At 40.2% G+C, this 14,559-nt stretch overlaps 1 protein-coding gene across 1 annotated transcript in view; it reads left to right on the top strand.

The window, feature by feature from the left end:
* Nucleotides 1-13,248, top strand: part of ROCK2 (Rho associated coiled-coil containing protein kinase 2) — a 69,302-nt gene extending 56,054 nt beyond the window's left edge. Inside the window, exons 28-34 of the mRNA XM_084900120.1 lie at nucleotides 1,736-1,806; nucleotides 2,587-2,675; nucleotides 3,115-3,193; nucleotides 4,510-4,771; nucleotides 4,853-5,066; nucleotides 8,423-8,526; nucleotides 10,019-13,248. Coding sequence (XP_084756246.1) covers nucleotides 1,736-1,806; nucleotides 2,587-2,675; nucleotides 3,115-3,193; nucleotides 4,510-4,771; nucleotides 4,853-5,066; nucleotides 8,423-8,513 — 806 coding nt within the window. The 3' untranslated portion in view covers nucleotides 8,514-8,526; nucleotides 10,019-13,248. The remainder of the gene's footprint in view (nucleotides 1-1,735; nucleotides 1,807-2,586; nucleotides 2,676-3,114; nucleotides 3,194-4,509; nucleotides 4,772-4,852; nucleotides 5,067-8,422; nucleotides 8,527-10,018) is intronic.
* Nucleotides 13,249-14,559: the final 1,311 nt, after the last annotated feature.

Here is a 14,559-nt window from a genome sequence, read left to right as displayed (position 1 = left end):
GTTCATATCACTCAGTCACACACTATGGAATCCATGTCATTCACCTACCAGCGTTCCTCTACCTCTCTCAATATTGCTACTAAGCCTTCCAGTTCTCATATGCTTCTTGACTCTGGTTCTGACTCAGAAGACTCTTTGCCTTATTTACCCATTTCATCGGAACCTAATGATACAGGTGATATCCTGAAAATCTTCCCCCTTGAGGTTTTTCTGACTACTCTTAATTTTAGTCCTTGTGAAAAACTTCTGTGACATTAACTAATATTCACTAACTCTAACAAATTGCTCTAGTCTCAGTTAAAAAGAGACTCCCGCATGGACAAAGAGTTTGTTTTGGGGGTATTTGTACTTGGCATTGCTGTGACAATTGATAGATAAGAAATGAGACAGTACTTTGCATCATTTAAGGGCATGTGGTTCGCTGCCTGTTTCAGCCATTTTCAACCAAGAAGAAGCTCTCTTGAGGCTTCATAGCAAGAGTGACAATACAGAAAAAGCATGTAGACTGTCTCAGAGGATGCGCTTGGGTTTCCAGTGAGTGCTTCCTAGGCAGCATTTTGCTAGGCCTTAAAAGGGAGTATAAGACAATTTGACCTGATCCCTGCTGTTACCGTTTAAGTGAAGAAACAGGATAGAAAATACCTGAAATTACGTTTAACACAAAGTTAGTCTGGGTACAAAAACGTGTCATATAAATGCCACAGGAAATTAATGAAGGAGCAGTTGAATGTAAGGTAAAATTTAGTCTCTTAGGAATTGAATTCAAAGTAAATAGTTATTTACATTGTCACATTTCTCAGGTATATATATTAGTATATAATATAAACCATAAGTGATTGTGTTGCAGTTGTTTTAGAGCTTTAGCAATAAAATCATTTCAGTCTTATGCATAGTGTTAGATGTCATCTGATTTAGTCCCTTAAGCTGGCACGGGACAGCATTTCTCTGTTCAGACAGTTTGGAAGGGCGTTGATGACAGGGAGTATATAGGCGCTGTAGTCAGAATTGTCCCTGTGTGACCTCTCCATGGGGTGGTAAGAGTTAAGAAAGTTTAGGTAAAGCATCCAGCACGGATTCAGACATGTAGTAGATGTTAAACAAGTGACAGTTACTTTTATTAATAGAGTAATATCCAAAAATGCTTATTTCACTTAATTATTTTATTGAAAGATGCTGATCAAATGCCAGTAGAACAAAGTCTAAGGATTTGGTCTTTATTAATTTTGATGTGTTGGAATTTAGAATTCATGTGGTTATATTGCAACGCATTTATCAATTTTAATCTGTAATTTACATAATTTATTTAATTTTATCTGAACATGCAATTACTCCCTTAAAATGTTTTCTCTTCGAAGAAAATGTGCAGCATATCTATAATTAGGCCTCCTTCCGCAGGAAAAGCAGAGGTCCTACCTAATACGGGTGTATTAGTGAGAAGAAAGAGCTGCTTCTCTTCTCTGCAACTTTTCTGCTGAACTGTGCAAAGGCATGGATTTAAGCAGCAGGCATTTGACTTTATAAACTATAGGATATATATTTCCAATGAGATATAACCCGGGTTTTGTTTTGCATTGCATAACTTGCTTATACTGATCCGCATTGTTATTATATCTTAGATAATGAGCAGTGGTAAATTTTGAAGGACAGATTGGTTTTGTGACTTTTATATTAAAATTTTGTTAAATTTCTCATTTTCTTAGAATTGTTATATTTGTCCTCATTTGTTTATTTGTAGAATCAAGACTGGAGGGATGGCTTTCGTTACCTGTGAGAAACAACACTAAGAAGTTCGGATGGGTTAGAAAGGTAACTAGTGTTCTCGTGGTTCTTTTGCTTTACTGTTGGTTGGGTTAGCTACATACAGCCATTTCACTTTTGTAGGTATAAAGAACATGCAGTAATATAACTAGAGTATGCAGACACATAAAATTTTTGTACTGTCTGATTTCCAATCGCATGGGTTTATATATCTTTGTAAACATGACTTTTATCATTAATAAGTTGTTAATAATAAAATAGGTTTTGGTGCTTTTGCTTTTTTGGTGGGAAAACAACTCTGGATGTGACAGAAAGACCCATTTATTTATTTTCCTGTTACTATGATTATTGATGTTATGTTCGTCTCTTTGGGGTGTCTTAGCTCATTGAGGCTTGTATAACAAAATACCGCAGCTTGGGAGCTTGTGAAAAACAGAAACTTATTCCTCCCCGTTCTGGAGGCTGGAAGTCCAGAGTGCCGGCCTGTTTGGCTTCTGGTCAAGTCCTTCTCTCAGGCTGCAGAGGTCCCGCTGTGTCCTCACGCGGTGGAAGGGCCGGTCCTCTCTGGAGCTCCATTCAGCTCATTCATGACCTAGTCACCCTCCAGAGGCCCCTCCTCATACCATCTATTAGGCGTTAGGATTTAACATATGAATTTGGGGGAACATAAACATTCAAACCATAGCAACAGGTTGGCTACCTGTGTTACTGGGTCTTAAGCTGAATCAGTCCAAAAAAATACTTTCAGTTTGCTTATTTAAATTATATACAACTTTAATCATTATATAGGAACTTTAATCATTGTTTAATTTCTTCCCTTTTTAACAGTATGTGATCGTAAGCAGTAAGAAGATTCTCTTCTATGACAGCGAACAAGATAAAGAGCATTCTAATCCGTATATGGTTTTAGACATAGAGTAAGTGTCTGTATTAGAATATGTAGAAACTTCATTTTTTAAAGTATAAGAGAGTAACATGACATTTTTGTCAAGTTAGTGCATACAGTAGTCATATAAAGTAGTCACATGTCTATTTACTCATATAGTATAGCTGCTGCTGGACTATGGTTACATTTCTTATATTTGCTTCATGCAGATGGATGGACATCTGAGATATCAGTTAGCTAAGACATTTTTATTTCATGGGTCTTTACTGGTTGTTTTCTGAAATGAAATAGAAAGTTTTCTGACATTAAAATTTTCTCCAAATCTCAAGGAGTGATAGAATTAGCAAGATATTCTCTGACCTTCTAACATGGGTCAGAGTAGTCAGTTTTAACTTCTGACTAGTATAGGATAACTAATGTAATTTGATCTTTTGGTAACAGTTTATTTCTTTATTAAAAATCTTTTATAGCAAGTTGTTTCATGTCCGACCAGTTACACAGACAGATGTATATAGAGCAGATGCTAAAGAAATTCCAAGGATATTTCAGGTAAACATAGTTTTATTTTGTTTTTGGTTGGTTTTGTTTTGTTTGTTTTTTTCCTTTCACCTTTAGAGATTTTAAGAGTGACATGACATACCGAATTTTTTTATTCTTGGGCTATCTTCAGATTACCTTTAGTTCCATTTAAAGGTGGTTCATTCTTTTGTGATTTTTATGGCTATTCTGTTTGGATTTAGCTTCATTTCTCTCTCCATCCGACATTTTAAAGTCTGTAGTGTATTTATATCATGTTTCTGGCCTTCGCTATTCTTTTGTTCAAGGTTGCTTATGACATTTTTTTAAGCATAAACTTTCTTCTGTTGGTGGTTTTATGTTCAGCTCTCTCAGAAGTGAAAAAAGTTGCTTGTGAAGTTAAAATTTGAACTCAGTAGCCCTTTCCTTCTGATTTAAAGTGAAGCCTAATTCTTCTTTTTACTACTTCCATTTTAAAAATAGTCAGACCAGCCTTAGCCAGTTCGGCTCAGTGGATAGAGCATCACCTGTGGAACAACAGGTCCCGGTTTTGATTCTAGTCAAGGGCACGTACCTTGGCTGCAGGCTCCTCTCCGGCCTGGGCCCTGGTCAGGGCACGCGCAGGAGGCAACTGGTCGATGTGTGTTTCTCTCACATCGATGTTTCTCTGTCTTTCCCTCCCTCTTCCACTCTCCCTAAAAACAATAAAAAAATATCCTCGGGTGAGGATTAACAACAACAAAAAATAAAATTTCTTTAAAAAAATTAGACCAAAAGTTATTGAGCTCCTTCCGTGAAAAAGCCATTGTGTTTGGTGTACTATGGGAAAATTACTTTCTGGTGCTGAGCATGTTCATTTGGAGTATATCACACATCTTTTTCTTTTTTCTTCCTTACCTCTGGTCTTTTCAGTTAGAGCTGTGTTTACAGTTAGCACCAGTTGTCTATTTTTGAAAGTCATAAAAGCATCAAGTCATATAATTGCCACATCTCTTCAGGTGATTATTTTGAATACTCCCTCCCAGAAAAACTTTCTAACACACAGCACGTGCAGGTTTACCTCTTGCTAGCCTGTTCTGATAAGACTGCTGAACTTAGTAAGATATCATGGAGAAAAAAGGCGCCATTTGAACAAGAATGATTCTTTTGAAATTAACCGAAGTAACTGTATAATGACTTTTCTCATATAAGCTCTTGATGAGACAGAACCTACTACTGTTTGAACATCAGGTGCATTTTCTTCTTATTGAGTAACTTAGGTTAATTTTATTTTATGTTATATGAAGTGTAACTATTTAAAAAATAGCTTGTATTTAGGAATCATTCATTGTGCTTTTTGGTATGTATAGATTCTGTATGCCAATGAAGGAGAAAGTAAGAAGGAACAAGAATTTCCAGTGGAGCCAGTGGGAGAAAAGTCAAATTATATTTGCCACAAAGGACATGAATTTATTCCTACTCTCTACCACTTTCCAACCAACTGCGAGGCCTGTATGAAGCCATTGTGGCATATGTTCAAGCCGCCTCCTGCTCTGGAATGCCGCCGCTGCCATATTAAATGTCATAAAGACCACATGGACAAAAAGGAAGAGATTATAGCACCTTGCAAAGGTAAATAGTAAATTACTTGCTCCATCAATATTTATGTACATATCATTTTAAACGCATTAATTATTTTATAATTTTTTATAGTCTATTATGATATTTCCACGGCAAAGAACCTGTTGGTGTTAGCGAACTCGACGGAAGAGCAGCAGAAGTGGGTGAGCCGGCTGGTGAAGAAGATTCCTAAGAAGCCTCCGGCTCCGGACCCGTTCGCACGGTCCTCTCCCAGGACGTCCATGAAGATCCAACAGAACCAGTCCATCCGGCGGCCAAGCCGACAGCTCGCCCCGAACAAACCAAGGTAGGAGCTGAAATGTGATAAAGATGAGAGCATCTTTAGAAATATTTTCCTATTCATATTCAAGCTACAGATTTTTCTTTTCTTTTTTTTCCCCAGATTTTTCTAATTACAATTTCTTTTCCTTGATATTTTAATGAATTATGGAATACCAAATCTTTGAAACTATTTAAGTATGCATGTCTCATTCACTGATTTAAGTAAATGTAATATAAATCTATTTACCAAATCACACACATATATTACACTCAACCAAAAATATTTAAAGGGCCAATGTTTTGCCATGTTTAGGTATATAATCATAGCATTCTAGGGACAAAATGAGGCATACCTCACTTCCATAGCCATTTCTTGTTCACCGAGTTTCCTTCTCCTCCCCTCCTCCCCTAATTCAGCATCATGGTCTTTTTAAAAGCACCTTTACTTTTGATTTTTGTTGCTTTTTGTTTTGTTTTAGTTCTGGCCCTGCCCTTCAAATCATTCTTCATTGATTTTTTAATACATTTTGCATAGCCAACAGTAAGTAATAGGGATTTTTTCCACTCACAACTATGCATGTAGATAAAACTAATAGCAAAACTGACTGTAATATGCATAGGGTATTTTTGTAAAAAAGTTTTAATCTAATGTTCTCTGACATTTTAAATGTAAAGATGGGCACATTTTAAATATGATTTTGTTTTTTATTATGCCTCTGCAACAATATTTCCATTACTTTTAACATTTATGCCTTCATTGCTTCATTAACTCTTATATTTTGTGTATATTTTGTCTCACGTGAATAACCGTACAGTTTGCACTCATTTTTTGGGTGTCATGTTTTAAGGGTAGTGCAAATTGGAGGGTGTATAGAAGAGAATAACTGAGGTAGTAGTGGTTCGTTTGAAAGTATTACTCATGTAGCAAGGGAGAAATTAAGGATTTCTGAAGAAATTATTTGAAATGTTGGGAGATCATAAATAGCAACAAAGATTTATTAATTAATTTATTAAATAATGTTTTTTTTAAATATATTTTACTGATTTTTTAGGGAGGAAGGGAGAGGGATTGAGAGCTAGAAACATTAATTAGAGAGAAACATTGATCAGCTGCCTCCTGCACACCTCCTACTGGGGATGTGCCCGCAACCAAGGCACATGCCCTTGACCGGAATCAAACCTGGGACCTTTCAGTCCGCAGGCCGACGCTCTGTCCACTAAGCTAAACTGGTTAAGGCAGCAAAGAAGATTTAGAACAAGAACCGAGCAGAGAGGCACATTTTAACTTCGGAAGGGAAAGCTATCAGACACTCAGTTTTAAATTGGGAAGAAGAGGGTTTATAAACTGTTCACTTGGTTGAGACGCTGCGTGGCAGCACTGTTGTGTGTGCAGTCTGACGTCAGGCAGCATGGCTCCAGGGGCGAGTCAGGCACTGACTAGATGGCTTTAAAGTCCTCCTGGCTTATAGCCTGTTCCTGTAGAAAGCGGGAGAGCTGTAAAGATCAGCTAGGGAAACTCAGGGACAGCATTCCTGGTGTGTATCAGCAGTAATTTAATATCTAGCTCCTTATTTGTATTGATTTAATAATAGTCTGAGCACTAGTCAGTGTAGCTGTACTTTAATTTATATGGTGTATTTTTTTAAAACAAATATTTGACTTTGTTAGATATCATCATACACTAAAACAAAATACCCATAAATACATCCTCTTTTTTTAAGATTTTTTAAATTGAATTTTGGAGAGAGGGATGGAAAGGAGAGAGACAGAGAGACAGAGAGACAGAGACAGACATGTGAGAGCAAGACATCAGTCAGCTGCTTTCTGCATGTGCCCTACAGGGATCAAGCCCACAGCCCTGGCTGGGACTAGAAGCAGCAACCTTTGGTGCAGTGGATGACACTGAACTGAACCACACCAGCCAGGGCACAGCTAATTTTATTTCTTAACTTTTTTTTCCAGTGTTTGTACCATTACATTTTCCCCTCTAGCTTCTGTGGCATTCCCGATTCTGATCCTCCTCTTTGCAGCACTTCCCTTTTTTCTGTGGTGAATTGTTTTAAAATAATAATTAAATGGATGTTAGCTGTTATTATTAACTGTACTAATTTATCCTCAAAACCAACCTGTGGGTTAGCTATTCATTTCTTCTCTTAACGATGAGATTGACACACAGAAGCATCGTGTGCCTAAGGTCACACAGCGAAGTGACAGAGCCAAGAGTTCAGATGTTTTTCATGGAGCGCATAACTGTTGGTGACCCATTGAGCAAGTAGGGTCCTGCTGGAATGGAGAAAGCTACATTCTGAATACTACTCCTTCCTATCTTTTCTTCAGTTCTCTGGTATTCTGGAAAGCATACCTGACTAACCTGATTATATGCATCTATATATATAAAAGCTTAAGCGACTGTTATAACTGTACAACTAGTCGACCAGTCACTATGATGCACACTGACCAACAGGGGACAGTGCTCAATGCAGGAACTGCCCCCTGGTGGTCAGTGCGCTCCCACAAACAACTTCCTGTCTGGCCAACCTCCCATGGTCCCTCCCCCCAGCTAAGGCTCCAGGCACTGGAGAATCTGGGTCCGGGAAGCCTGTAGGAGGAGAGCAACCCTGATAAAGACAGAGTAGCAGCTCGGAGTGGGCAGAAGGGGCAAGGAAGCAGCCTAACTGCAAAGACGTAAAGTAAGCACCACCGCCATCTTCCCTCTGCCACCGCACCCCGCGCGCACACAACTCTTGGCCTTCTGCCCCCATCAGCCACTTCCAGCTCAGCCCCATGCCTTTCCAGGCTCCCAACTGCTGATTGGCTAGTGCTCCTGCAGCGTTGTGCCACCATTGGCTGAAGTCAGCTACCTATCACAACTGGGGGCAGAGCCCTGAAAAAATGTGTGGCTGAGGTAGGAGAGACAACCTGTCAGTCAGCAACTCTGCACCGGGGAGAGTGAGATGCCTGAGTGCAGGCAGCGAAGTAGAGCTGTATTTCCACCTCAGAGCATTGCTGGTGTTCAGGCCGTTAGTGGGTGCTCTGTCTGTGGCTTTTGTGTGCCGCTATCTCAGCACATGTACACAGCTAGGTCAGGGCCTGCTGGCCAACCTCCTGCAGGCCTTCACACACACACACACACACACACACACACACCCCGCCAGCAGGTCCTGATCGACCCCTTCCCCTGTATGAATTCGTGCACCGGCCTCTAGTTTATAGATAAGAAAAAGATATATAAATGGCTGTTTCCATCTTAATCATGTTATTGATGGAGGGAAAACAAACATGCTTATGCACATTCAAAGTGTGATTTCTAGATCATAGTTTATGAAACTGCTATTCCTAAAGAGTATTCTTAGAGTATAAACTGAAAACCTCCCATTACAGATTGCTTGATTTGGCATTTAAAGACTGGGATTGGTCATTTGATGATGTTGATGGTGGTGGTGATGATGATGACGATGTTTTTGATTTCTGAAGAAATAAATGGGGTAAATCAAAAAGTGAAAAATGAGTTATTTTAGTACTTTCAAGTAGTGCATGCTGTTTGCATTTGGGTTTTCATTTTTGCTACTTTTGAAATTTTATTAATTTTTTAATAGTATATATTTGAAAAGTAGTTTTCAAGAAAGTTTCTAACTAAAATTTTTATGTTAAATAGAAAAGTGAAATGCTATGTTCAGATTCATAATTTTTATCTTGGGAACAAAACATGTAGAAATAACAAAAGGAACTAAATATGGTACTTTCTGTTTATTCTAAAGAAGCCATATTCAGAGAAGTACAATTTATAGTTTTCAAGTTCCTACAACTGTGTGAGTTTGTGAACATAGCATGAGGTTTCTTTCTTCCTCCATCCTGTCTCCTTCCCTCCCTGCCTTCCTCCACTTTCCTTTCTAACTGCAAGAGTTGAAACTGTTAAAACTTTATAAGTCTAATAAGTGCTGTGAAATATTTGTTTCTGATCTGGGCTGCTTTGTGATGTTGTGAAATGTTTGGTTTTTGGAAATGTAATATTTCTCTTGCTGAAGGATGCCAATGATATGGTGTGAGAGTTCTTATGCTTTTAGAAAATGTAAAATAATTTGGTTAATAGTGGCTAGAGTAGATGCAAATAAAAATATAACCTCCTGAGTTAAATGTTTTGCATGGGATGGATTTTTAAAAAAGGGTCTATCTTAATCTAAGTAAGCACATTGCAAAACATACCTAAGTCCTACTTAATAAAAGAGAAACATGCAAATTGACCGCACCTTCGGTATGCCCACAAGTCCCATCCACCAGCCAATCAGGGTGAGTATGCAAATTAACCCAACCAAGGTGGTGGTTAATTTGCATATCCAGGCCAGATTGAAGGCTGAGGACAGTGTAGAAAGAAGCCAAGCGCTGGGGAGAAGCAAGCTAGCTAGCCGGGCGGCGGCAGAGAAGGAAGGGAAGCAGCGGGCGGAGAGAAGGGAGGGGAGTAGGTGGGGCGGTGACTGCACAGGAAGCCCTATTGCAGGGATCTTCCTGCCACGGGCCACTAGTGTCCTATTGGGGTTCTGTTTATCACCGGATATGCAGAGCATTTTGCTTACTATAACGTGTATGTTTCCACCTAATAGATTTTAAGGGTCCAATAGTCAAGTAAAGCCTGGCCCAGAGTCCTGTTCTTTCAATACTTGAGGCAGCTAGCAGTCAGACTCCAAGTCCACTTCCTTCACATGAGCTATTCAGTGACATGTCTAAACCTGAGAGTCAGTTAAACGTATTAAACTGTGTGTCATGTTTGTAGCCGATACAGAAAAATATGAAAAAGACTATCACTGCATGTACCTAAAAAAAGGAGCACGGTAAATACATTTTATGCATGATTTAGGTGTTGAAAGTATTGTATTTGGAAGACTATCTAGTTTAATGGTGTACATGGAATGCCTTTTCAAAGAATTTAACAATCTTATTATTTCACTATCTCAACTAACTTTATTTTTCCTTTCTTTACAGCTAACTGCCTTCTATGAATGCAGTCATTATTCAAGGTGATCCTATTCTTCCAGATAAAACAAGACTGAAATATGATGGCCCGAAATTTATTGTAAAGCTGTATTTTCCTGAGAGACTGATACACATATACATATTCCCTTTATTCCCACAAGATAAATTATAAGTCTTGGAGAGATTTTCCTAGGCTCCTTTGGGACAGCAGGTTGAACCAGCAGAGACTGGTTAATAAAGAGCATCAGGTGCAGCTCTTCCAGAAGCTCCATAGAGCTGTCGTGGCATCACTCACACACTCACACCGCGTGGCACAGAGAAGAGTCAGAGGCGGCATCTGTTCAGCTTCTGCAGAGGGTTCACCTGCATGTTCTCCGCAGGAACCTGGGAACGGATTTCACTACAGTGATACAGACTGAAGAAGTGACCATTATACTGTGTGTGTGTGTGTGTGTGTGTGTGTGTGTGTGTGTGTACACACATATGTAGTACTGTAATACTGCAAGAGGGTTTTTTAACTTCCCACTATTTTTTATACTCATCAATCAGATACCATTACTTACTACAGTTGCAACTATGCACTTGTACAAAGCCATAACATTGGGTTATAGCACTCATTTGTGTACCTGATGGAGCTGCATGTTCATGTTGCTGTACCAGAAACTTGGAACTTAATTATATCGATTTCCTATTGCTTCATGATAGGTAACTATCCATTTTGAATGCCTTAATTTAATTTTTCCCAAGTCCCAGCCTTTTTCTGTATTGAAAAGTGTTTACCAACTCTTAGGATGCAAATTTGCTTTGCAGAAGAAGATAGTGCACTATTTTTACATATAATAGTTATCAATGTCAGCCTATTTTGATTGTATAACAATTTTTTAAAGTATGGTGATAGAAACAATAATGGATAGTATTAGAACTAATATATCTTTTACGTTTATCTATTATTCATCCAAGCCTTTTTACAGACCTCAGTATTAGTGTGTGACTATGAAATGTTTTCTTTGCTTGGAATTTGCTGACTACCCTACATAGGTTTTTCTTTCTGGTAAGGACATTTGTGACTATTTTTACATTTCACACTCAGCATTCAAAAATTATCTCAAATATAAAGAAAACTAAAATATACTCTAGATATATTTTAAGTATTGAAATGTGACCCCTCACCACACAGTAGTGTATGGCAATATTTCAGTATTGGGTTGTGAAAACTGGTGCCTGGGAAGAAGCGGCCTCAAAGGCACTTACCTTTTTATTTAAACACTGTTAAAATTACAGCGCGGGCAGGACCGTTCCTGCTATGTTTCTCATCCCGCAGAAGTCTGTGTGTTTTACTGTGACAGGATGCATCAGTGAGAAGCATCAGGTAAAAAACTAGTCTTTTATCAGTCTCTCTCTACACAAACACACACAGTTCGGCGTGATGCTCAGAGACATCATCCGCTATTTCAGTGAAGGAACTGAGACATTTTCATTGTCCGGGGGTCAGTGTGGGATGTTTAACGGTGGGTCCCAGTTACAGATACTGTTGTGCAAACGGAAGAGTGGCGTGGCTGCCGATGTCCTGAAACGGAACCTCGTTCCTCCTCCGGAGACCGGCCTGCCTCCCCCTGCCGGCTGTGCTGACGCGGGGCGGCGTGTGGGAGGCGGGCCTCGCAGGTGTGTTCTGCGGTTCTGGTTCGGGGCACAGATGTTTTTTAAAGTAAGATTTTAAAATGAAAAATATATAAAATTTATATAGAATAACTATTTCCACTCATTAGACTTGTTAAAAGGAGACTGAATTAATATTTTATATAAAGATTTTGTTACTCTATGGGAGGTTCTATCATATTCTGAATTGGAGAGTATATATATATATTTTTAATAAACTTTATTAAGGTGAAATAATTTGAAGTTTACACATGAGTAATTGAAATATTTGAGTAAAAATGGCAAAAGTTTAAATTTTGAATGCTGTATATAAGAGAATATGGAGAATCATGGTGTGATGCAACTGTCCGAGGAAGATCATGTGACCTTGGGGGGGGGATATTCTAAGGGGTGAAACCAATCTCTCCCATGGAGATCATTCACATTATGTGGTTTGACATAGAATTTATGAAGCTGTCCAGCTAACAGCAATGTGCTTAATAAAAGATTCGGCCTTGGGTAAGGATTTGTTCTTTACCCTGTTGCTGGTTTCATGTGCGAACATGAATGGTGCATGCACCTACCCAGTGCTCTTCCCAGCATCACTCAGCGTGATACCGACTTGGTGTGACAGCCAGGTTCTGTGCCAGCTTCTCTCTCTGGAGGCTCCACAGCTTCCAAGATAAATAGAGACCAAAAGTCGCTTCTTTCCTCACACCTGATTTCTCCCAGAGCCACAAATACCTCCTGTTGAGAACCAAGTAGTGAATGCTGGGGTTTTCTTAGGTTTTTGTACTTTCGTGGGGATAAGCGAGACAAGTAGAAGTAAAACTGGTGTTATTGTTGAAAATTGGTGTATAGTGAATTTTTGAAAAGTATTAAATTGTTATCCAGAAGCAAAATTTTTTTTTTAAGAAAAAAATCTGAACACTTAAAATGCTACAGCCAAAGGAAAAGTGTACCAGGAAATCTAAGGTGTAGGTGAGAGTTTCTGAAGCTAGCCTGCGCTGGCTACAGGAGTCTGGCTGGGCAGGCGCCCTCCCGGTCTGCCTGGGCCCCGGAGGAGGAGGAGGAGGAGGAGGAGGAGGAGGAGGAGGAGCAGCAGCAGCAGCAGCGGCGGCGGCGGCGCTCGGGGCCAGACCCGCTGCGGAAGTGCTGCCTTGGCCGCTGACCGGCCTCGGGCCTGGCGCACACAGGCCTGGACCCCGGCGGCTGGAGCATGCTCCGGGGAGAAGCTGTTTGTAAATTCCGGCCAGAGGCGGTCACACCGAGCTTCTCCCGTGTTTCCCCTGCTGCTGACTCCTGTCCTCCCCGGGGGCGGAGACGCCACGCTGCTCTGCTCGGGAGCACTGAGGTGCGCTGGGTGACAGCGCTGGGTGTCAGCCGGCCGCCGCCGCTTCCCTTCCCCCAGTGAGTGTGTTTGAAGTTGTACCGAGTTGAACTGCATGATTTAGATAATCACAAATATTTGATCAGCTGTCCCCTTTGAACAGAAATCATATCCCCCTGATTTTTCTTTTAAATTTGTTGCATCTTTGTAGAAATGTAATTGTATTTTATGCCTGCTTTTTATATTAAAAAAATAAATAATTAAGACATAAGCATTTTTATACTTTTCCTGTGAAATACTCCTGGTATGCTGCAACCTAAAATGTACTCCCCAAATTTGCCTTCCCTAAAAGTATGGGAATTAAAGGTGGGTGTATAGCCAATAAGTTATAATTAACCCCTTGCACACCACAAGCATCTGCACACGCCAGCGGCCGCCTGCCCCACCACCACGTGCGTCTGTAGAAGAGGTTTTCCCCAAGTGGCAGCCCCGACCAACTTCAAACCCGTTTTTCTTGGCAATTTTCAGCTGAAAAATATTCAAGAACACCTGAATTGTGAGTGATTATTATAATATTCATTGCAAATTTATTTGTTTTTTTATTGAATTAATCGTGGCCTGTGGGGATGGTTCCGGTTCTAGATGCTTGGTAGTAAGATTCGGCCCTGTCGCTGAGCACAGAGATAGAGAAGGTGAGTCTGGCAGGAGCCTGTGATGTGAGGGGCGTGCAGAGCTGCGCTTGGCGCTGAGGATAAGGGAGAGCCAGGCGCCTGTGTTGTGAGGAACAGTGCTGACTGCCGGGGGGCCGGGAGCATTGCTCCGCTGGCCGGCGTTCTGCCAGGACACGGCTCTTCCCGGGACACGGCTCGGCGCTCACCTGGCCAGGCCACGCCCTGAGCCGCAAAGGGGCGGTGTTGGCTGCCAGGGCCCTTGGGGACCAGCCAGGAGGCGTGTGTGGAGTGAGGGTCCGCAGTGGCTCCTCCTCCCTTCCCCCCAAAGGGAAAGGAGGAGGCCGCCACCCCCGGGCACCTTCTTAAAGGAGCGCCTTCCACCCCGATAAAGAACTAATAAGAACCAGAAGTCACTATGGATACCAATCAGATTGTAACTGCACAAGAGAAAGGATCTACCTGATTTTTAAAAAGGGACAACTATGACTTAAGAACTAGAGTGAATGATTTTATTTTTAAATGGCATGTTTCTGTTCCTGCTGTTCTCAAGCAGTCGTTCTAAAAGATTAACCACAATCTGTATTTTCAAATGGCTCTTTACATCATTGAAAACCACTCACATTGAAACAGTTTCAAGACTCAGCAGAGTTCAAAATTGGAAAGTTTATTTTACACAGGAAACCAAAACATCTAAATAGTATCATTTCCTTACTGCATATATGTATATACACACCAAAATGATGCCATTCAGTTACAAGGGGAGAAGAGTTTGTTCAGTGTTAAGCTTTATAAACTTTTATAGAAAAATACCATGTACATAATAATCTTGTCATGTTTAGAATATGATACTGTAATGAGAATAAAGCCATAAGTATTGCCAGAACTCAGCAATACTCTTTACCACGTATATTTTC

Source organism: Pipistrellus hanaki (assembly GCF_964339955.1).
Source record: "Pipistrellus hanaki genome assembly, chromosome: 12".
Lineage (NCBI taxonomy): Eukaryota > Metazoa > Chordata > Mammalia > Chiroptera > Vespertilionidae > Pipistrellus > Pipistrellus hanaki.
Note: the sequence above shows the minus strand (reverse complement) of the source record. Positions and strands in the feature narration are given on the sequence as shown.